Source organism: Pteropus medius, unplaced genomic scaffold (genome assembly GCF_902729225.1).
Source record: "Pteropus medius unplaced genomic scaffold, Ma_sr-lr_union100, whole genome shotgun sequence".
NCBI lineage: Eukaryota > Metazoa > Chordata > Mammalia > Chiroptera > Pteropodidae > Pteropus > Pteropus medius.
Window position 1 is genome coordinate 31,978,965 of NW_024340849.1, and position 24,389 is coordinate 32,003,353.

The 24,389-nt window shown below is 36.2% G+C and overlaps 1 protein-coding gene across 1 annotated transcript in view; it reads right to left on the reverse strand.

Moving 5' to 3' along the window:
• Positions 1–420: 420 nt before the first annotated feature.
• The window catches only part of DSG2 (desmoglein 2), a 35,952-nt gene continuing 11,983 nt past the window's right edge, over positions 421–24,389 (reverse strand). Inside the window, exons 2-15 of the mRNA XM_039846712.1 lie at positions 21,944–21,979; positions 20,583–20,717; positions 16,961–17,122; positions 16,664–16,808; positions 15,658–15,824; positions 13,540–13,677; positions 13,244–13,429; positions 10,244–10,509; positions 7,353–7,495; positions 6,785–7,012; positions 5,681–5,908; positions 4,584–4,705; positions 3,038–3,373; positions 421–1,470 (exon numbers count right to left, since the gene is read on the reverse strand). Of these exons, the coding sequence (XP_039702646.1) occupies positions 421–1,470; positions 3,038–3,373; positions 4,584–4,705; positions 5,681–5,908; positions 6,785–7,012; positions 7,353–7,495; positions 10,244–10,509; positions 13,244–13,429; positions 13,540–13,677; positions 15,658–15,824; positions 16,664–16,808; positions 16,961–17,122; positions 20,583–20,717; positions 21,944–21,979 (3,342 nt within the window). The remainder of the gene's footprint in view (positions 1,471–3,037; positions 3,374–4,583; positions 4,706–5,680; positions 5,909–6,784; positions 7,013–7,352; positions 7,496–10,243; positions 10,510–13,243; positions 13,430–13,539; positions 13,678–15,657; positions 15,825–16,663; positions 16,809–16,960; positions 17,123–20,582; positions 20,718–21,943; positions 21,980–24,389) is intronic.

Genomic DNA, 24,389 nt, shown 5'->3' on the forward strand with positions numbered 1-24,389 from the left:
AATGATAGGATTTGAACGACACCATAATAGTGAAACCAAGAAATTTTGGCATGTTAAAGAATTAAGATTTAATTACCTGAAAGTGACCTGAAACTCTTCATTTCTAGATGATACCTGATAAACAATGTTTTCTTGGATAAATTTTGACATAGTGATGTTTGGAATACAGTCTGTAGATTCATAAAATCAACATAAATTTGCTCTCATGTGCCACTTGGGGTGGGAGCTCTGGGGTCACAGAAATATAACAGTCTTCATGCTTTAGGTCTTGATGTGTCACATGCTAGTGTTGTGAAATACTTATTAATGTGACGTTACAGTATAGGCAGAAAAGTTGATCTTTTCCCTTATAAACTATAATAAGCAATTAAAACTGTAATAAGCCTCTCAACATTGGTTGAATGATTCTACCTCTTTGGGTCAGGTGTGCAAGCTTTCTTCGACCAACTCAACAGGGTCTCCAATGTTACTTTCTGGACAGAAAGTAAANGTGGAAGATGTGGTTATAGTAGAGCTAGAAAGACCAGATTCCTCTAAACCGAAATTTGGCAGAGGGCCAGAAACCCCGGTTCCAGAAACCATGGTCTTTCTTGACGCCATAGAGGTTTCAGCAGGAATTTGGTAACTGGATTGCAGAGTGGAAGCAGGTGCTAGCACTCTTTCTGTCACTGTCACGTTCTGTCCTACTGCGACACTGGGCATGGCCAGAGCGGGCTGCATACCTGAGCTGGGGGCAAGGAAGCTCTCTCTTTCCCTCACCATAACATAATGTTCGTCTGGCAGATGCTGAATGCCTTCTAGAGGACCAGATATGCCTCCGTTAGGCTGTAGTACTCTCTCGGTAACCATGACATTACCTTCATTAGCATAATGCTGATCTACCAAGGTGGAAGCTGGAGCATATATCCGCTCTGTCACAATAAGGCCCTGTGGCTGTCTAGGGCCCAGGATCACAGTGCTCGGTGGTGGCATAGTAGAGCTTGTGGCAAAGGAAGTTTCTGTCACTATAACGTTACCAGAAGCCAGTGGATCAGGGAGTGGGGTAACTACCTTTTGACCATGCTTAGAAGATACAGAACTTTCAGTGACTGTTTCCTGAGTTATTTTCTCTGCATTTGCTTCACGTGAAGGTTTTGGAACTTGAAAGCTACCAGAGGAGTAGGCATTCTCTAAATTAAGCCTACTTTGCTCGAAGAGTGAATGTGAAGCTGCCTCCAGACTCGTTTCTCTCAAGGGTTTTGATCTCTGCTCAATTTCCATATCCATATCTATTTTTTGACCCAAGCAAACTTCAGCTAGTGTCTTGAATTTAAATTCTAAATCATCCAAGAAGCAGTCATCTAGCTCTCCTTCAATAAAACTGCAACAGCCAATGGAACCATGTAGAGATTCAGTTTCTTCCTGAGAATAAACCAGAAGGCAATCTTTGGCTATATGATTGTCATCTTCCTCAGTATAAGAAGCAGCTTTCTAAAATGGAAATAAAAACAGAGGCATATAATTAGTGACACAATTTAAGAACAAGACTATATTCCTGCCCAAAATGTATAGCCCGAGTCTAACTGCAAGGAAACATTGGACAAACACAAATTGAAGGATATTCTCAAATACAACTGGTCTGCATTCTTAAAAAAAATATATACTGTGAAGGATAAAAAAGGCAGAAGGGACTGTTTTCAGATGAAAGGTGATTAAAATGTCATGACAACTAAATGAAGGACTCTGAATTGAGTCTGAGACAGGAAAAACATGGCTATAGAAGACATTCTCGTGATAATTGGCTAAACTGATATATGGAATATGTCATTATTAAATCTCTAAATTTGTTCACTGTACTGTGGTAAGAGAATGTATATGTGCATGAGAGAGAGGGAACAGAAAAGCAAGTAGCAAATGGCTAAGTGATAATAATTGGGTAATCTGGGTAAAGAGTATATAGGAGTTCAAAATTTCTATTATTCTTGCAAATTTTCTGATAAGTGTGAAATGATTTCTGAAGTAAAAGTAGAGCACATTTACATAACCAAGACTGACTGGAGCGGATTAGTGCAGAAAAGAAAAACATATCAAAATAAAACAAACAGAGCACTGGAATGGAGCCTGGCCTGAGACAGAAAAGGGGCAATGAGAAGTGGTTTTCCTCGATGATAACACATCACTACCTCTCTGTCGAGCTTAGGGTGGGCAGATGGTATGAAAACAGGGAGTATGGAAGGAAATAGAAAGTGGAACAGAAGAAAAGGAACAGAAATAAACTGGCTTCCATGGGAGTCCACACCCTCACTTCTCTCACGTGTCCTTCAGATGCCTGACACCCTGATTCTGCCCATGGGACACAGGAGCCTTGTTCTCAAGAAAGGCATCCAGCCCTGTTTCTAATTCCTAATTCCAGACATGAGCTTCCTGACTGTGTCAGATGACCTTTCCTGCAACTTTCCTCCTAATTTTTTGTGAACCACCTCAATAATGAAGCAAAGTACTCTCAATTCAGAAGACAAAATTTAAATGGACAAAATCGATTGCGTTTTTTGGTCACATGTTCTCAAGTCTGCTCCTGCAGAGGGATTGTACTTTCTGACCCACTGACATCTGGCTTGGTCATGTAACTTGCTCTGGCCAATAAAATTTGAATGTAAAAAAAGTTAATGGCTTTAGAAGCTACTGCCCGGTTCTGCGTTGCTACGTTCTCTGTGCCTCAAGGATGGCAGCTTCCCAGGTACAATCTGCTCTCTTGGCATCTTGGAATGAAGACAATGTAGAGAAAAGCAGAGGTGCATCAACTGGCAAAAACATGAATGTGAAAAATAACCTTTGCAAGTAATATTGTGGAGTCACTTGTGCCTACCACATAATTTAGCTGACTGACTGGTACAACAGGTCATGTCTCTCTCTCCTTATTACCCGTAAGCATTCTCTTAAAAAAACAAAAATGAAAACAAAAACTAAGTCTCACCTAGATCTGAGACAATGATTACCCTAAGAATACCATAGTCATATATAAATGTTTTCTCCCCCATACATAAAAACCAACCCTTACCTCAGTGAAATAACTTCTTAAGAATTCCTCATTCACTGCAACAGCAGCTGCGCGAGCTCCAGCCATGTCTCTGGAAGCCCCTGTGGCTCTTGTGGTTCTCATGGTTTCACTGCCTGTGATGGCTCCTGTTGTCCCTGCAACCTGGGTGGCTCCTCCAGAAAGAAGGCTTCTGTGTTCTTCCCATCTTCTGTCCGTCTCAGACATCTCATGCAGCACTTTGGTAAAGGAAGCAGAGCTATTTCCTTTCATGGTGGTTTCTTTGACTGTCATACCACCAACTCCACTGCTTACTGCTTCACTCTCTCTGTGATCTGTTGCCAGAAGCGATGGCACCAGCTGTGAGAGCAAATACAGTTGAGCACTGAGTCAGAAGGATGAAAGGATGAAGGGTCAGTGTGGCTGATAGAAGGATTTGAGCTAAGTGGGCATATGAAGGGAATGTTTCCACAGAGGCAAACTAGGAAAAATGTTTTGGGTTGAATAGCTTCTTTTCAAGACTTCTGAGGAGATCCATTCTACCTTTTGTTTTGTTAGATGATTATAACCCAAGGAGAAAACAAAAATTAGTTAAATATGGTCTCAGCTCATTTGCTCTATTGGCACCAATGGCCTTTCCATTTTCCTCTAGAGTTTAGTGCCTTCCTTATGGTTATAGAACCATTTTTTCTTTTTTCTTTTTAGCTGGACATATGGCCACTCCAAATAAAGACTATATTTTCAGTCTTCCATTGCTACTAGAGATAGCCACCTAAGTTCTGGTTAATGTAATCTGAAGCAGAAATGGAAGTGTTCTTCGAGAGTGGTTCTTCACTTTTCTCCGAGCTGCTTTTTGAAATGTGGAGGCAGCTGGTATTTGGAGCATGAAGACAGCAGGGAATGGAACTCATCCACGGAGGAACAACATGGAAAAAGGAGCCATATTGTGAGGAATCATCACATTGGTCCTGGCTGCCCACATACATATTTAAGCCACTGTCATTCTGAGTTCTCTGACACTTGCTGCTAAATCATATTGTTAGACAGGATACTAACTTCACCCTGGGACACCCAGGGTGAAGATGCAATTAAGAGACAATGGGAGATGGTTATGAAGTAGCAGATGAGTGGATTCTGCAACATTTTACAATTGGTATTGTAAAAATATGGGATGGTGGGCTTAACCCTGCCAACTCTAGGTATTGAGGGAAATGGAAATGCAGCCTTGTGAAAGCAGCCTTGTGAAAGGCTGCCTATTTAATATTGAGACACAAATTTCCATCCTAAATTCCTACACACTCTTGCCTTCTCTAACCTTTGTTCTACATTCCTGTGTCATTACCTGACCCTTTTTCTCTATTCTCTAAAACACAGGACCTGTCATAATAGAGCAAAACCACCTCAACTCTGCCCTGGCAATGAACACAAAATATATTGTCATTCAAAGGCATGTGAATAAAATCTGTAATGACCACTTTACTCTCTTATGACCTAAAATTTAGAAACACATCCCAAGGGCTATTTAAAATCAGAAAAGAAGACAAGTCCCATTGATATCTGATAACCTGACCTTGTCTTCAGGTGGCGCCCCTTCATTATTCCAAGGATGCAGCATCTCTATGGTGCCAGGAATGGGAGCAAAGCTTTTGGCACTCTCTCCGCAATGGCACATGAGCAGTAAAAGTGGTACAACTGGGCAGAAACAAAATTGAGTACAGAGAAGGTTAGTCCTGACATATTTCTAAATTTATGCTGCATAATTTTGGAATTTGCATATCACTTCCTGTATTTCAGTCTTCACTTATTTACAGCCCTATTTAAAATTTTTCTTTTCTTTAAATCTCGATCCGACCTTACCAAGCTTGTCTTGGGATAGCCATACCAAAGTCTACAGGCAGGACGAGGGGGTCTTACAGATTCAGAGGCCTTGTCCATTATAAAGAGGCTGTGTGTGGTTACTGAGTGGAACACCGAGACGTGATTCTATAGTAGCCAAATCATCAAAAGCAACTTAAAGACAATTTTAACCACTTTACTTTTTAATATGAAAAAATTCACTACTATGTGTGTGTGTGTGTGTGTGTGTGTGTGTGTGTGTCTAAAAAGATCAAAAGCTCCTAAGGATAGAAAAATTTTAATACATCTGGTATTTTAGAACATTGGAACTTCTATAATACTTTATCACTTCACCCTAGAGTAGAATTTGGCAGAAGGCATGGGGTTTAAATTAACCCTCAAATTACTTGAGTACTGTTTTTTAAAATGATTCTACATTAAAAACCGTTAGAATAGATATAACACTTCATCTAGAATTCAATAGAATTTCAGAGCTCCCTCTTTAAATTTTATTCTACTTCCAGGAATAAGTGAAGGCCAGTGCTGGCCTCTTGATCAAGGTAGTTAAGAATTAACTACACCTGCAAATAGTCCACTGCAAATAAGGGGGACACCAACAAGGTTTATGTTAAAAGGTGTTTGAAGAGCATGTGTAATAACCTTGGTTATTTAAAGCAGGAAATGATACATTTTCATACAACAAAATTCTGAGGAGCACTATAATAACCTTCACAGAATAAGTGTAAAGAAATCAATGACTTCTACAGTAACAAAATACTAGTAGTGTCCTTAATTACTAAAAGAGCTAAAGAGTGACTATAATATACTTACGTAGCAAGAGCAAAAAGGCAAAAATTATTAGCGCAATTGCTGCGGGTCCCAGGCCAACATAAGAGTCATACAGTGCTTCGACACAACCACTGCCATCCAGACACTTACAAACTGTGAGTGTAAGGATCTGCTTTTCAGGGCAACTGAAGCCCTGATTATCTGAAATCAGGAACTGAATTTCACTTCTCCCAAGCTTTTGTTCATTTTGTTGCAGCAGCACACTGGTACCTATAAGGATAAGAGGCAAAAATAAATAAAGATGAATGATTACCAAGGAAAAGGTGAGATTAAATTACAGAAACATTCTTAAATAGCTAATAATATCTAGCTCTAGTTAGAAGTTTTATTCTTCCTTAATTTCGCTATTGAATTCACTCTGTGTGCTTGATAAAATCAGTCCAGATATTCCGAATGTGCAGGTTAATAGCAAAGAATCAGATTTGGACATGCCTTAGTTTTCTGATGATTAATTTTAACAAGTGTGTACGGTCTACCAAATGCTAGGAATTATACACTGGCAATATAGTGACAAACATATGATGAGTTAAATGACATTTCCATTGAATAACCTTAATTTTACCATTTCTTTAAAAAATTTTTAAGGCAATTTTCAATCCTAGAAGAGCATAATTAATCCCCATTGTACCCATCCTCAACTTTAACATTATTCAAAGCCTCTTAAAGTGATTGTAAAAATTTTAGACTTAAAATAACAATAAACCTGTAAATTAAGATAAACTTGGATATTATATTTGAAAGTTTTCTGAAATCAACACTAATTATTTAGAACAAAATTATCTTCTGGATAGGTTTTTATACATTCAAAACCACTGGGAAGGGCACACAAAAGCTCACATCAACCAGAGAGATATGTCTAAGATATAAATATATGCACATGGCCATCTGGTATGGAAGGATCAGAGAGACCCTTCTTCGTGTTGTGTCCATCACTCATCAACTTCGTGACCTTGAACAAGCTACTTAACTCTAGTTAAGCCAAGGTTTCTTCAGCTGTAATGCGGAAATAATGCTATAGACTAAAGATTAAATGAGATAATAAAGATTAAATGAGATAATGCTATGGACTAAAGATTAAATGCTTACTTTCTTTGTGTACTACTTTCCATTTTTTTGCCATTCCAGTTGGTTTGTCAACAATGACAAAAGTGAAAGGGTCACTGTTGGGGTACCCATCCAGGTCCTCCGCAGTCACGTTCACATATTGCTGGTCATCACAGATATTTTGCACTGGGTTGACCAGTGTGGGACAATTGTCATTGATGTCTTCAACAGTAATAACAACAGTGCCAGTGATGGTTTTTCTAGGAGTATCTTAAAAATAAGAAAAAATATAAATACCAGGTGCTGTAGGTGTTAAAAAAAATAAGAAAAAAATATATTTTGGTTATATTGCCAACAATGAACATAGTTTGAATTATCTTGCAATTTTGGCAAGGAGAAGGTACTAACAAATTAGGACACTTCCTACCCTAGATATGTTTTCATATTCATATCAAGTAATGTCTTTTAATCCACTAAATAAGTAGAAATGCAAAGGTTCATCTATTTGGAGAACTTTGGTTTTTCTAGAAGATCAAAATGAAGGTCTCTGATACTGGAAAATAACATCAAAATACATATAACCAAGAAAAATATCTATTTAATAACTTACCTTCTGATATAGCCAAAATCTTTACAGTGTATGTACCATTTTGAACATATCTGGATTCAAAATCAGGAATTTTTACAAGTTTAATTTCAGATGTGGCAGAATTCACAGAGACCCAACCATCTATATCTTCCAATTTGCTGTATCTGTTATAAAACAAACATAAAATTAACTTTGAATTCTGGATAAATTGAGAATCTCTAATATCTACAACTTTTTAAAGTTTAATTTTTGCTTCAGTGTATATGTTCTTGCTATAGGCATTAATTTGGAATGTTTTTAATTTCTTGAAACTATCCTAAAAGCCCCTCTCTTTACTGCATATCACACTTATTTTGGAACCTTCCCTAACCCTGTAACATATCCAAGGCATATGCAAAGGCGACCATTGCTTGGCTACTAACCCCGGAGGTTTGCAAGTTACTCTGTAGTCTGTCCTACAGCTTTCAATCTAGTCTCTCTTAAATCTGGGGTAAAGCTTTGGAGAATACTTTGTTACCCAACAAGAACTGGAGGAGAAAAATAGTCTTATGTTCTACCGTATAATGGCATGTTATTAATATTTAAAAATATCAGTTTTAAAACTCAATGACTGCTTTTAATGGAAGTACTTTAACATTTTGAGATAATGCTGATTGTCAGGAGCAATATGTTTCTTTCAGTTAGAAACATTTAAACGTGAAAGTGCTGATGAAGTAACTCCTGGGTTTGTTCCCTCAAAGCAAGAATTAGTATGGAAAGAGATAACTTTGGGGAGGACAAGATCTTTCATATTATGTGTTCAGAAATGTATGTAATTTAATACAATAGAATTTAAATACAACCAAATACAAATATGAACTAAACATATGAATATACGTCGTTTGATCAATCAGATTGATAATTTATTTTCTATTAAGTGGCTGTTTGGGCACATAGGAAATTTATGGCTAATTTATAGCAATGCTCGTTTATTATGCTATTTAAAAAATTTCAATTATATACTTTAGCTAAATTTTTTTGCCTTTTAATATTTCTCTCAGTAAATAATAATACATTTGGATTTTCACAAGTATTTCTGAATTTCATGTCTGGAATTTTAAAGCCTGGACTTAGTTGCTATCAATGGTTTTCCACATTCATATATAAATAAAATAAAATAATAAAAGCAGAGTCTTGGTAATAAGAATCATATTTCACATGGAATGTTGTGTATGATCTCACTGAAGGAATTTTCTCTTCTCTTATGGTAAAAATTAGACACCGTTCAAAGTAGGATGGCAGCTCACATGTTATGTCAAATATCCATAACAATTAATGCATACGAATAATCAGTAAAATAGTAAATTATGAGAAGTTAAGGGAATAATTCTTCTGCTGTCCTTGTCAGCATTTCTAAATAGAAACCACTAATTAGTCAGGTGAACATAGAAAATTATTTAACTTATCTGTAAAATCATAGGTTTGAATTGATCTTTAAGATCTTTCTCATTCTAAACTACTGCAATTGCATCCTAAAGAAGAAAATACTTTTGAAAAATAAACACAGTTCATTATTTTTCTAGGTAGGACATATAATCTTTTGATATATTTATTACCCTTAATAAAAATAGTAGCCAAAATTAAATCGTTAGGTGGGAAACGGAAGTTTCAATAGATAGCCACAGTATTATTGGAAGATAATAAATTAGGAAGTTTAAGACTCTCAGTGGATGGCAGTGAGAAATTATCATATAGAGCATTCTTCTTCAATTCTGGGGATTCAGTTAGAAACTGCCTTGTTAGGTTTTGGAGTCGTGGAAATAGAAACTAGGCTACAAAACTCAAAGAAAGAAGTGCTGGTTTCTGCAGGAATGGTGGGCAAAAAAGGGTCACCAAGACACTGCAGAAAACACAGTGGAAGCTGTTTGTTACTATTATTTTGAGTAAAGGTTATTTGCTACTATTGGCTGATGAATTGCATTAAAAGAAGAGTCACTAAAAGGAAAGAGATTGTTGAAAAGCTTTTTCATATTCCCATTCCCATTCTCACTATGACCAACTAGGCATGTAAATCTAATGTTTTATAAAGTCTTGGCACCTAAGGACACTAAGGTAAATGTCCTTACCCAGGCATAAGAACAGTCAAGCAACCAAAAGACTCTGACAGTAGGAAAACAGAGGCCGTGTGTCTGGGTGGGGCTTCTTTGAATTCAACCATAATTATTGTGACTGAGTTCCATAAATAGTTCTGTAGAGACCTGTCTTTCCATGGCACATCTCTGAGATCTAATGTAAATTTACTTCAAAAATTTAAATGTATCATGCAAACCTAAGGCGTCACTGCAAAAGGAGTACAATCCAGTCCCTTCTAGCACAGTGGAAGCATCTAGAAGGTCCTCGAATGTATTCTAAGTAAATGTTATCATGACCAAGACACACATAAAAGGTTCATCAATCCCAGAACCAAATAACATGGATTCAAATGAAGATTAATTTCTAAGATTTATGTGCAAATGAAGCTGGTTTCTCCACATTAAAACACATTATGCAACTATTTCTTTAAACTTGTGTAAAGCGGAATTTGCAACAAAATTTGCTGCTTTCTTACTTTGAATATTTTCAGGAAATAAGACAGATTATAGAAAGTTTTTTTTTGAACTTTCTCTCTGTTGCTTTTTAGCCTTCTTTAGCCAGAATTGTTTTGAGGCGAGAGACTAGCTTCTGCCTCACACTCGGGTGATAGAAAGAAGGCAGGCTGGGGAAGTTTCTTCCTGCCTCAGTTGCAAGCACGACTCTGGGTAATTTCATCTACACACTTTTGGAAAACTATAATGCTAGGTAGCAAGAAATGAAGTGTTCAAATTTCATTATGATTTTTTTTTTTTAATATAGGCATTTAATCAAAAACGAGGAAATTCATAACTATCTCTTACTTTACGTGGGCTAGCTGTCCAGTGTCTTCATCAAAAGCTTGAAATTTTCCAATTATTTGGCTTTGGCTTGATATATCCATGCTCTCACTAATGCGAACGGAGATTGTGCTGCTTTTGAAATAAATGCCTTCTTTCACATTTTTCACTTTTACTTTGATGGGAATGAATGTAGGCTTATATTTACTCTTAATTGACTTGTGAAAAGGTGCTTTATTAGTGACAATAATGCTTAGGTCAAGATGCTTCATTTCTTCATAATCTAATTCCTAGAAAGGCAAAAACAAAGGAAATCTTTCAAAACAGAAAAAAACTAGAACACACATAGAACGTACACACATGCACACACGAGTCGTTTTAATGTGGTACATAATTTAACGCATGGGAAATACAGCAGCACTGACTGTTCTAGTTCATATAGATAACATATAATTAAAAAGTCTGTTGATTTGGATGTTTATAAATGTCAAAGATGATTAGGAAACATCTCCGAGTTACTTTTTAAAGGTTAAAATCATTGAAAAAAATGCTTAATTTTTACAATTTGAAGTAGTCTTTTTAATTAATGGAAAACAAGTGTATGGACATTCGATATAAGTTAATATCCTTTAAAATGTGTTTCGTGGGTTTGTCCTGGTGAAAAGGCTACATAAGTAGTGGTGACACTGCCAGCTGCCCCCTTAATATGGACTTTCACTGCACATTAGCACATCAGAAAACTGAGACCTCCTGGAGGAGACAATTGTTTAACTTTGTTAAACCCAGGGGTTTTCAAATTTGTTTAAACAAAGAACCTACTCTTCTCCTTTTTAGTATAATAATATCTATTAATATCTGGTTTGCTATTAATGCCATAAAGATTAACCTTTGTCCAAACATTCTGTGTGTGCTGTGTTATTTATAATGTATATTTGCTATAATCGGTTTATCACTGTAGACACATTTTATGTTCCAATTTGTCCATTTTTTAAAGTAAACATTTCTATGGTACTCTAGATATAATTACTTAGCCCTTCTATTAGGCATTTAGACTATCGGCAGTTTTTAAATACAATACTGCTCTGAACATTTTTATACAAATTATTTTCCCTTTGTTGCGTTATATTCTACTGCAAAAAGAAGTACCTACTCAAAGTTTCAGTCCCGTTGCTTTTTATTTCTAGCGGCCCTGTTCATTTAGATGTACTATTATTGATTGTTTCTTCTGTATAACATTAAATACTTTATATACGTTTACATGAATTACAGTAGAGCTGTTCACTTTTGTTTTTGGATTGTTTATTAGAAAATTTGTTTTCCTCTCTGTAGGGTTCTGGGTGGATAACAACTTTTTCTACCCCTCTTTTTATATGAGTCACTATGGTGATGGGAAAAGGACACACCAGAAAATGACTAGAGAAAATATTCTGTGATTATAGAATCCTCGTGAAAGTTATTATTATTTTTTTTAGGTTGCTTTTGCACTTGACATGCTCATTTTGATGGCATGATGTATGCTGGATGAGAAATAAAAGCTTCTAACCAAATATCATTATATTCTATTCAAAGACCATAGAAGGCTAAGACAAGCTTAAAAATAAATGAGCTAGGTACAAGGCAACAAAAATTGTTCTGTAGTGTTTTCTATACATAGTTAAATGATTTAAAGAGAATGGAAAAATTTCAGCATCAAGAGCAATGCATGAGGGCATATACTTCTATTTTTTACAACTGTCAACATATTTATCATTTCCACTTTTGCTATTTTTAATAATATTAAAGATTTTAAACTCATTTATAAACAAAGCTGAGACTTTTTTCTCATGTGATGATTTACTATTTCTATTTCCATAGTTTAAAGTAGCCATTCTTTATCTTTTTTTTTTTTTTGGACAGTTTTATTAAAGTATAATTTACCTACAATGAATTTCCTTCATTTTAACTGTACAGCATGATGATTTTTAGTAAACCTATATAGTTTTGCAAACATCACTAATGTCCAGCTTTAGAACACTTCTATAACCCTCAAAAGTTCCTTTTTGCTGTCAATCAGCCCTAGCCCCCAGTAACCACTGATCTGTTTTCTATATCCACTGTTTTGTCTTTTCTAGAAATTTCACATAAATGAAATCATAAAATATGTAGTATTTTGTGCCTGGCTTCTTACATAAAATGTTTTTGAGGTTCATCCATGTTGGAGCAGGTATTAGTACTTCATTCCTTTTTATTGCTCAATAATATTCCATTATGTGAATATACCACATTTTATATATCTACTCACCAGTTGGAGGACATTGGATTGTTACCAGTTTTTGACTATTATGAATAAAAACTGGTATGAACATCTGCATGCAAGTTTTTGTGTAGATATGTTTTTATTTTTCCTGAGTGGATACTTAGGACTAAATCTTTGGATCATTGGGTACCTACTCTTATGATTAATGTTTTAAAAAACTGCCAAACTAGCTATATCCTTTAATGTTTCCTTTTATGTATAGGAACTCCAGTTTCTCCATATCTTTGCTGTACTTGGTGTTGTCAAGTCTTTTGACAATAACCATTCTAGGAGGTACGTTGTGGCATCTCATACAGTTTTAATCTGCATCTTCCCTAATGACTAATGATGCTGAATATCTTTTTATGTCAATTGAGAATACTTCTAACACTTCTATCACTTCATCACTAGCAGATCAAATAAGATAATAAGTTGGGGGACACTCAGGAGAGGTAAGAGGTCATGACATGGGAATACTATAGTGAGGTACTGGCTGCAAGTAAGACTGGAAGTGTGCTAAGCGATAATGATGCTGTCAGGTTAGGATTAGAGTTGCTTGATCTGAATCTGAACTGTAGTGTGACCACTTACTAACCATAGAACTTGGGCTAATAGGGATGTCACCTGTCTCAAAATAGTGGCGCCCGTTAATTGAGTTTATAAAGCACTTGTATTTGGGGCTCAAAATATATCCGTTTCCTCCTCTGTACCAACTTTACCCATTCCAGTTTTGAACACTAAGTACTTACCTTAAGAAGGGTCATGATTCCTTCATTAGTTTGAGTATCAGTTTCTATGCGGAAATATCCCCTTTCATTTCCTGATACAAATGTAAAATTTGCTAACCAATTATCAGAGCCTATTTCATCTGCATCAAACACTTTTATGCGCATAACTTCTACATTGGCTTGATTTTCTTCAACTGTCCCTTCATACTGCAAAACACAGAATTTTTATTTTAATATAACACAAACATAAGCGATATATTTTAGGTAAGACTAAAATAGGAATAAGTAGACTTATTTGTTATAAAAATAATAGTTACCATTTCATTTTCCACTACAGGTATATTGTCATTGACATCCAAAATACGAATCTGGACTTGAGCTTGTTTTACCGGTTTATCAGTTATTTGTCCATTGCCGTCTCTTGCTTCTACTGTTAAAGCATAGCTGCTGTGTTCCTGCAGGGCAATGAGAAATATCCACCTGGGGTGAAAATGAATTGCTTTCAAATCTGTCTTTCTGGTTTTAGTTCATTTTATCATCAATAGAATAAACCATAGTATGTTTTATTCATTATAAATAAGTTTTATAATCTGCTGTTATTCATGTGAAGATATCAGAGCTTTTCTAGAAGGGAAGAAAAATCTGGAGGAACGGTTGATAGCCAAATTCTTAAATATGTCATTGGTGGTATTATCAGATGAGTCTCTCCTTAAAACAGCCTGTGCACAGAAGAGTGCTGTTTAAAATGCAGTTTGCTCTATCCTGGAAGTGATGGTAGGACTATAGGAATTGGTTTTTTCTGCATCACACTTCATTTTCAGCTAATAGCTAGGCTAAGAAGACCTAGTCCTCAAGAAAAGTTGTTTAGTGAAGGCAAAGCTTGGTGAACTTTGTCCAGACATCCTGAGAGATATGATTCTTCGAGAATGTGTTTTTGAGAACAAGGTCTCAGATGTTACTCCACGGTGAACCCTTCTTTTTTACATGGTACCCTTACAGTGGCTCTAGTTAGTGTGACTGGAGTTTAAGAAGGAGCTGGGCAGCCAGTGCCAATGCATGGGGGTCCTGTGCAGGGTAGAACTGCTCAGTGAAAGGCAGAACAGAAGAGGTCCTAGAGCCAGCTGCCTGGGTTTCCAGTTTTGGCTTTGTCACTAACTAGCTGTGTTGGATACTCTTAATCCCTTTGACCCTCAATTTCCTTCTGTGTGAAATGGAGGATAACTGGATCTGTCTTACAGGGTTTCTAGGTGGATTAAATGAGTTAATATATACAAAAGGTTTGGAATGGCACCTGGCACATGACAAATGCCCAATAAGTAACAGTCATTATTATTGGCTAAACTTTCCATACTTCAGGGACAGCAGCTTATTAAAAAAAAAAATCACACACTACTTCAAAATAATAATTTCTCATGCTAATTTTATGTAAAAAGGTTTAGAGTAGAATTTTAAGAGTAATAAAATTCTTTAATTTTACAAAGATCTTGATAGGAATGTTGAGCACAACCCTCTCCCTCTCTGGGTAGTAAAATCATTTTTCCACGTAATACAAAATATATGGACTACACTTTGATGGTGACTTATATTTGATGACAATACAATGTTGTTATGTACATCAACATTTTTCTCATGAGCACTGTTAAAATCTTCATGTATGTAGCATTTAAAAAAATCTAGCTCCCTTCTTCATCTAAAATTTCCCCTTTGAGTTAGAAATAAAAAAAAGTGAAATGTTTGAGAGAACAGCTTTCCTAGGAAAACCTATTCAAATTTTTCTCCAATTTGAGATTTACAATAATTCTTCCTTTACAAATAGTTCTATTACGCTAAATAGGGCTATTTTCATCTTTTTCCTTCCTCTGTATATGTATTTGCCGTAGAGGAGACTCCTGGTGTTTTGTTCCAAAACCACAAATTAAGGAGCACTGCTTTACAACTCTCTAGCAAGCAGAATCCCGACTGGAGAGGCCTAGAACAGCACTGTCCTTATGTAATTTTAAGTTTTCCATCAGCTATACTTAAAACAGTAAAAGAAATAGGTGATACTAATTTCAAACAAATATTTTTTATTTAACCTATGGTATCTAAAATACTATCACTTCAACATGTAATCAACAAAAAATTATTTATATTACTATTTTTTCATACTAATCTTTTTTTTTTTAATACTAATTATCACCATTTGGGTGATGATTTTATCTTATAGTACATCTCAGTTTGGACTAGTCACGTTTCAAGTGCTCAATGACCACATATAGCCAATGGCTACTATACTGGACAGCGCATCCCCACGAGAAGATAGTTCCAAGAGTATCCTATGGATGAGGAATATACAACAAAGAAGGAAAATTAGAAAAGGAATAAAGAGAGAGGAGTACCTTCAAGAAAGAATAAAGGAGAGTTTAAAAGATGAGCAACATAAAATATTAATTTACCTCTCTGTCCAAGGTAATACTGGTTGTATAAAGCTCTCCCGTATCTTTATTCAGGTAGAACACTGGAGGATAAGGAGGCTCCTGAGATACAATTCTATAGGAAATTTTGGAATTCAGAGTATTGGGTTCATCTGCATCTGTTGCGGTGATTTTCATCACAAGTGTATCTGGCATTAGAAACAGAGGTGTCCAAAGTGAAACTCAACTTTAAGTACACTCACATACATTATTTTTTTATTTACAATTTCAGCTCATTCCAAAAAGGATCACAAGTACTTATCAAAATCAGTTTACCAAGGTAAAAAAAAAAAATTGAATTCGGGGAGGAAATAAGTGGGAATGGAATATAGTAGTAGAAAAAAACAAGATGAGGGCAAGCCAAGGTTAGTACACACAATTCTTAAGGTGAAGTCCTGAACACCTGCTACAGGAGGGCCACAAATTTATTATTTATTTATAATAGTTCAAATAACCAATACAAAGCAAGAAGAATGAACAGATACAAACAGGTACTTATTAAAATACAAACAATTCAGGAGAAGCACAGCTATTCTTTACACTATGATCAAAGAGCAATCTCTCTTGTGTCTTCATATAGAGCACTGGATTAAACATTGTCAATAAACCTAACAGTAGAAATAATATATGTCAAAGATCAGCAAACTACTGTCAGTGGGCCAAAGCCAGCCAAGCCACCTATTTCTGCAAATAAAGTTTTATTGGAACATGGCCACAGCCATTTGTTTTCGCAGAACTGCTGCTATAGAGACCTAATGTGTCACATCAATCTACCATATCTGTTCTGAGGGTAAAAAAATGCCATATACAATCTTTTGAACTTATCACACACAAAAAAACCCAGTTCCAAACCTAAAGCAAAAGATTTATTACTATTTGTCCTGTGGTTAATACTCAGCTTCCATTAAGATAGAGGATTTAGTCTTCAGTTACACAATGGGGTTAAGCTGACCTTGAGTGTTCATTCATAAAAATAATAGACTCTTACGTGCTGCACTCAACTCTTCAACAGACCCAACAAAGACGTCCTGCGTGAATACTGGCTCGTTGTCATTGATATCGAGAACTTTAATGCGGAGTTCCAATGGTTTCTCTAAGTTATTTCCTTGTTCATCCAAAGCGTAACCAATTAGCTGAAATTACGATATAAACAATAGAGATTAGATTTAAGCTAAGGTAATTAAACTACCAGCATCAAAAAAAAAAAAAAAAAAAGTAAAATAAATACTAACTATTACTAAAAAAAACCCCTATAAACTAATAAATGTAAAATTGTTCTTCTTACCAGAAAAAATGGTGTTTCTTCTCGATCAAGAATGCTGGTCACGTTCAGTTCTCCAGTGTCTTTATTAAACACAAACACACCAAAAGGTGGCTCTGTGATCCCTTTTCCAGCATATTTGTACGTAATTTTTATTCCTCTTTCTTCTGCAATATCAGAATGTATCTAACATGAAAATAACAGAAGAATGTCTCAAGTTAAACTCTCCATAATTTACATGGAAACATTTTTAATGGAAAATGTCCCTCTGAAGGTGTCATGATGGTCATAGGACGGAGGTTGGAGAACACAAGAGCTCAAGAGCAGATGTGCTGGTGTTAGAGAACCTGGGTTCAAATCTTGTTTCAGTCACTCACTAGTTACGTGATACTAAGAGTTACTTAACCTCTCTGTGCCTCATTGTTCTTATTCGTAAAGCCAAGAGATACTATTGCCTACCTCTTAGGGTTGTGGTGAAGTTAAGATATTGCTGAGGGTACATCTTGTAGGGGGTAGATTTTAAATTTAGCATAGAAGGTAAAAACTGCAGAGTCAAAATCACCTTCATAAATACACTTGATCATCTGGAAAGTATGAACAAGGCATACTTCCATAGAAGTCAAGCGCCTTCCTTGCTTAGAATACTTCAGCAAATTAATTTTTCTAACCTGCTGGGTCTTCTGGACTTATAATCTTCATCCTCTATAAATAATTTTACTTGTATCTCTAATTCTTCACTAGTAAATGTGTCTTTGTGGCCCCCTATTAGTTCCTTGACTTTCTCCTTCAGACACCATTGAGGTCATCACCACCGACCTGCTCGGTCAGTTCTTTGTCCTGAAACCTTAGAACACTTTCTTCCTATAGGTTTCTCAACATGCGCTGGGGCTATGGGGTCGCTGCTGAGAATAACCAAGGGGACAGCAGATGGGGTCTCCAACCTCCTGCTATATATACCCACTCTGCTCCTGGAGTGGAATGGTCAACCAGTGCAGTCCCACAATTACATGTAACTGAGTTTCTGTGTCTCTGTCTGCCTAGTTGTTTGTCTTTCTCTGTGCTTTTGTCTGTCTCTCTTTTTTTTTGCCAAGTATATGCATATACACACACATGAATATGTATATGTATATGTTATAATATTTATAAAAATATTCTATATTTTTAATGATTATGTGTATTACAGAATTCCACTTATGTTCGGAATACAATAAAACTGCATGCGAACATAACTGTTGGTTTGTGTACATACACGTATGCACATAAGAGTATAGAAGTATATATATACTATGCATTTCATAAGATCTGGAAGATACTAAACTGTTGACAATATTACCTCTAGACAGAGAATTTGGAAAGTTGGGGAAATTGAACAAGATCTTTTGCTTTTTATATAAATTTTCCTCTTAACAACTTGTATAATTAAAATCAGTGAGAAGAACAGTTAATGCTTATTGAATCCCAAAGAATCAATGCATTTTAGGGTAATCTATTAGAAGATGTGAATGACTCAGCTATCCCAGAAAAACCAAACCAAACCCAAACAAAAAACGTAACTGTTTGTATATATATTATTATGTAAACCTATACTTAAAATTTTGGTTTTTAGAAGGCTTTTATATAATAACATGTTGCTGGAAAGGAAACTGCATTCTTCCGTTCTATAGTTGCTCTTTCTTTTAAGAGGCTCTTCACGTACGTTTATAAGATTGAAAAGATGAAAACTTGGATATGAACATTCATTTATTCCTACAAATGTTTACTGAGCACCTACTGAACGTTGGCATTGCTCAGGGCACCGGGCATGAGCCGTGAGCCTCAGGACGAAGCCCCTATCCTCGGGGAGCTTACACTCCATTGAGGGAGCCATATAATAAGATATAACAAGCAAGCCAGGCAGGAGACAATGTCTTGGAGTGGACTGTGCCATAATCCAAGTAGAATGGAGGAATGGGACACAGACAGGAAACTCTTTTAGGAGAAGACACTTGGGCAGAGGCTTTATGTAGAGAGATACTGCAAATATTTGTGGAGAGGGGATTCCAGGCAGAGGAAGCAGTAAGTGCAAAGGGTGAGAGGCTGGAATGAGCTTGTGTCGGTTTAGGGGTGTAGCAGAGTAGGGGATGTGAGGTGGTAGGAGCTGAGGTCAGAGAGGAGGAGGTCACGGCCAATAAATCCCCAAGAGATCTTATAGGCCAGGGTAAAGACTTTATTACTTTTACTGCAGCAGGAAGCTATTGAAATGGTCTCACTGAAGGGACGAACATGCTTTCATTTGTCTTTTCAAAAGATCACTCTGGCTGCTTTTGGGAGACTGAACTGTGGGGGATGGGGTGGGAGTTGGCAAGAGTGAAAGCAGAAACACAATGTCAGGGAGGTCTTTTGGTAATATAGCTCAGAAATGATGCTGACTTGGACTAGGGGGCTGGCAGTGGAGAGAAATGAGTAGACCTGGAATATACTTTGGGGGTGGAACTGATAGTACTTGCTACATTTTTGAAAAACTGGATGGAATTATAATGCCACTTACTGAAACGGGCAGAATTTATGGAGAACAGCTTTAGGGGGAAAATCAAGGGTTCAGGTTTGCACATGCTAAGCCTGAGATATCACCACACAATTTATCAAAAAATAGGACACTGAGCGTGAAAAGGAAGTTATTAATTATTAAGCCAGGACGATGGGCATAAAAACCAAGACTACTATCGCAAGCAGGATGTATGGTCACCCTACCTATTAGGTATCAGTTATTTTCATTTTGAAAATTACTTTTTAAGTGTAGGGTGGCATAATATGCCATCAAAATATGTCACTTTGGTAGAGGGCTGTTTTGAGCTGAAGGCAATCAAGAAGTAGATACAAGGAAAGCTCTCTGCTGACCCCCTGTCTAAAAACAAGACATAAATTTGTAACAGTGACCTCATTCCTCTCTCTACCAAGGACAAAGTTAATCATAACCGACAACTTTAGACCCTTATCTGCTTGGAGATGGTAGGTACAAGGAATCCACAAAACAAACTTTACTAACTAGCCTTTTTCTACCATTAGTTTCCCATATATTTGCCTTCCCACAAGGTCTGCTTTCTTTACCTTGTCATTTCTCTAAAAATTTATTGTTCCTTTGCTAAGATGCTATGTAAGCCCAAATTCCAACCGAATCTTTGAGTTACTCCTCTCTGGGTACTCTCATGTGTTACAGGCAAAATACACGTTAATAAACTTGTTTTTCTCTTATTAATCTTTCTCTTGTCAGTCCAACAGGGCCCCAGTCAGAGAACCTAGCAGGGTGCCAGGAAAAAGAATTTTTCCTCCCCTACATATGATAAGATCTTCTTTTAAGTACTGTAACACTTTGTTACATAAAGATTCGACTAGTGATAGATGCCTTAACTTTTAGTCGAATCAAAACCTCAAATTATATATTTTTTCATGAATGATGCTGCATCTTCCAGAGTGGGAAATAGGATCTTAAAGTTGGTTCTTTCTGCTAAAAATTAAGCTCTGCTAATTTTCAAATACATGTAGAATATTTCAAGACTGAGTAAGTACATTATACAATTGGCTTTAAATTTTAAAGTGAAAATGACAGTCTTCTCACACCATGTTTTAGTAATGTACATATGTTTTCTGTTCCTCTATTAGAAGGTACCTTGGCAATCGGGTTCTTTTTCGACAGGTCCTCTCCCTCCCGAAGAGCCGCAGGGGCGGTGATCCAGGCACGCTTTTGCCGCACTAAATGAGTATGTTTGGGAAGCAGCTTATTTTCATTTCTTGCGTTTAAGACCTACAACCATAAAATATTGCCAAAAAACTATTACGTACCCTCAGACATCAGTATGGTATCATGTAATTTACTAAAACTTTAAAAATAACAGTGTAAATTTTAAGGTATAAATTTCATATTTCTTAACAGGCTTCATTTTCAAGGAGGAAACGTAAACACGCAGGCAAACCATAGGTGTTCAAGAGGTGGTCTCCAAACTAGTGAAACAGTAGTTTAGTTTTTAGCAGTAAGAAAAGACTTCCCAGAGGGAAGTAAAAAGCTGAAGAGGAATTTAGTGATTTTACAAATGGGCAAATTAAATTAAAATACCATGTCAAGAATTTTTTTCTTACTAACTGAAGATGAAGTTCCATTTTTCTGTGGTGACATATTTTAAAAATGAATTACTAAATGTTTTAAGACTAAATCTTAGTAACCTATTGATATCAATTTCATTAAAATTAGTGAAAGTGTTAGTTAATTGTTTTAGAAATGGGGTGAAAGATTAAATTGCCCATCTTTAGTTTTCAGAACCTTTAAGTAGAAAACTATTCTGTGAATTTTCAATTGGGCTTTAATAGATACATATATATTTCATCTGAGGAAATTTTCAATACATCTGACCTAGTATTTTAAGATCAGAAATGATTATTACATTAGGTTTATCATTTTACTCTTTTTGTTGCTCTACATAACATGTACTTTGAAAGAGTGGTTATCACTAGGTCAGTGATTTTTTTCTTTTTAGTTGAAAAAAAATTCTATCACTTGAAAAAATTAAATTATGTACCAAAACATTAAAATAACATTACAGTTTATAAAGGAAAATGTAAAACTTCCTTCTATATTTTCACTTGCATTTCTGTGCACTCACTGTTAACAGCTTGATGAATATTTTTTGTGATCTTTCCTTATGAGCACACAGTTGCACATGTATAAAGGTCTTTTTCCTATAAAAACAGAATTCACTATACTTCTCATTCTGCTCCTTGATTTTTCATTCAGTACCTCATCATGGACATTCTACCACTTACCACAAATTGTTTTAACATTCTTATATTGATGGGCAGTGAGATCGTCAAAAAACGCTGTATAGAACATCCCTGGGTATATGTTCTCTGGACTTATTTGAGTGAGAGTGGCTGGGTCTAAGTCCATTTTTAATCTGGTGAGGAAAAGCCAAATTGTCTTCCATGAAATTAAGCCTCTGAGTCCAAAAGACAGAAATAATCCTCTTGGTTCCTTACCTCTAAATGGAGTGCATTTCCAAAGTTAAAGCAGACCTGGAAAATAAAATTATTTGTTGCTTGATACAATTTATCATTCAATTCAGTTTAAATAATTTTGTTAATTCATTTCCTGTTTGCCCCAAGAATATTCGCTTGTGGCTGCAGCGCTTACCCCGAGATAACCGCAAATTATGGTCCTAACCTTACTGCCAAAGTTTACCACAAAATAGCTTGCTTTTATTATTATTTTCACATCACTCTAGTATATCGATAGTCTTTGGAAACAAATGACACCATTCTATTTATACCATTCTGTTTTTAGTAGTGGTAGTTCCATTTACGAAATATAGTAATTCTCAATTGCTGAAAATGTCAAATCCTAGAAAACGTAGCATTCCTACGCGTGATGTTAACATCGTTCTCCAACAGTTGTTAGCCGAAGATTCCTTTGATGAATCCGACTGACGTACACATTTCTGTTACATTAGGATTAGAGATAAACTCTCTTTAGAAATAACTCCAAGAACAGTTTTTATATTTTATTTTCATGTTGAAAACCAGTCAGATTTGCTTTAGCGTCAAAGAGAGTGTTTACATAAAATTAAAATAACGCTGGCAGCGAGCTGCACTTTTTTTTTTTTCTAAATAGGAAGTGGGTTAATGGATAACCTACCACCTGGGATATTATAGTGTTAAAAAAAAAAAAGTTTAACCACCACTACTATCTTCCTTTGTCAAAAGGAAACAAATTTTAATTTTTCCCTTTGCCTGCCCCCCATGACCTGGGACAGAGAGTGCAATTTGCACTCTTTCTGATCCACACTGCCTCCTCCAGGAAGCTGAGAACACAACCACTATCTGAAAAAAAAACACAAAAACTTTATTTTTGAAATCTTATCCAATCCCTGATCTTCTCCTTTTTCTGTGGTTTTCATCTCATGTTCTTGGGGACTCACCTACCTTTCCTCAAGGCCTTCAGCATGGTATTTCACCCTCCCTTACCCCCACCCCCCCCACACAGCTAACTCCTCATCATTCTCTGCGGTCACACACACACCTGCCCATATTAAGACTTAATTCCTCACCTTCCTCAGTCTCACCAACATTTTTCTTTGGTTTTTATCAAGCTCTGTCACAGTTTGGACTTCATCATTACTCAGAACTAAATACACTTATGTTCACTCTAAAATCTGCACAATAAACAACTCTCCCTCTTCATTTTCTTTATAGCCCATTAACCACCTCTTGCCTTCACTTGGCTTAATCTAAACCAGCACTTGCTAATATGGTAGCCACTTGTGACTATTTACAGTTAAATTATTTGTAATTAATAAATTCATTTGCTCAATAGCCGCATAAGGTAAGTGGCTTGAGATACTGCAGACATCCATCACTGTAGACATCTCTATTGGACAATTCTAGATTATCGCTAGCCATTCCAAAAATGTCAGTGACTCAGGGATCCCTCATTCCTTTGACCTTCTCTAATATCCCTGCCTCTCTTTTCCCCCAACTCCAAAAGCCTAACTATTATTCTCATTGATTCTGACCCTGTACTGACAACATTGCTCTAGAGAGCTGCATCACACATCCGGGCTCCCCTCTACAGGGCTGGTGTTCATTTTTAGGGTGGCCATATGTTTATGTTTGCCCACGAGAGCCTGGCCGACACCTGTTGTGCAGGCATCCCCTGTTAGTAACCCTTTCATTCTCAAAAGTATGCTCACTCAGACCGTAAATTATTATCGCCTTGTCTTTGTATCGCTTACTGTATCCCTATCATACTATTCCTCATGACCTCATCTAAACCTAATTGTGTCCCAAAGGCCCTACCTCCAAATCCCATCACACTGGGAGTTAAGGCTTCTACATGTGAATGTTTGGGGAATATACAAACATTCAGTTCATAACAACGCATAAGAGAAATCTGGCCAATGAGATATCAGGAGTCTAGAAAAGATTATCCTCAGAAGAGAAACATGCAGAGCCTCTCTCTTCACCTGCTTCTGGAAACTGATGAGTAATGATGTGACATTTAGAATGTTCGTAGCCATCTGTGGACACGAGGAGAAAGCTAATAAAATGGCAGAAAAGCCAAAGTGTAACCATAACATCTTTGAGTTACAGAACTGGTCAAATCTGGAGCCATCTTATCTCTGATCCATTTCTTATGATACTAAATTTCTTTTTATTTAATCCACTGTTAAATAAACGTTGGGTTTTGTTACTTGTATTTGAAAGCAACCTAACTGATATATCCACTTGGCAAGGTTATTATACAAATTAAAATAAAAAGTATCCGTGTATTAATTGCAATGACTGGCACATAGCAGGCACACAGTCAAGAGAATTATAATGGTATTTCCTCAATTCTAAGACTTGCATTTTCCTTATCTTAAAATTTCTGAACTTTGAATTTATTCACTTATGCCTTCCATTTCCTGAACTCCTACAATATGCTAAG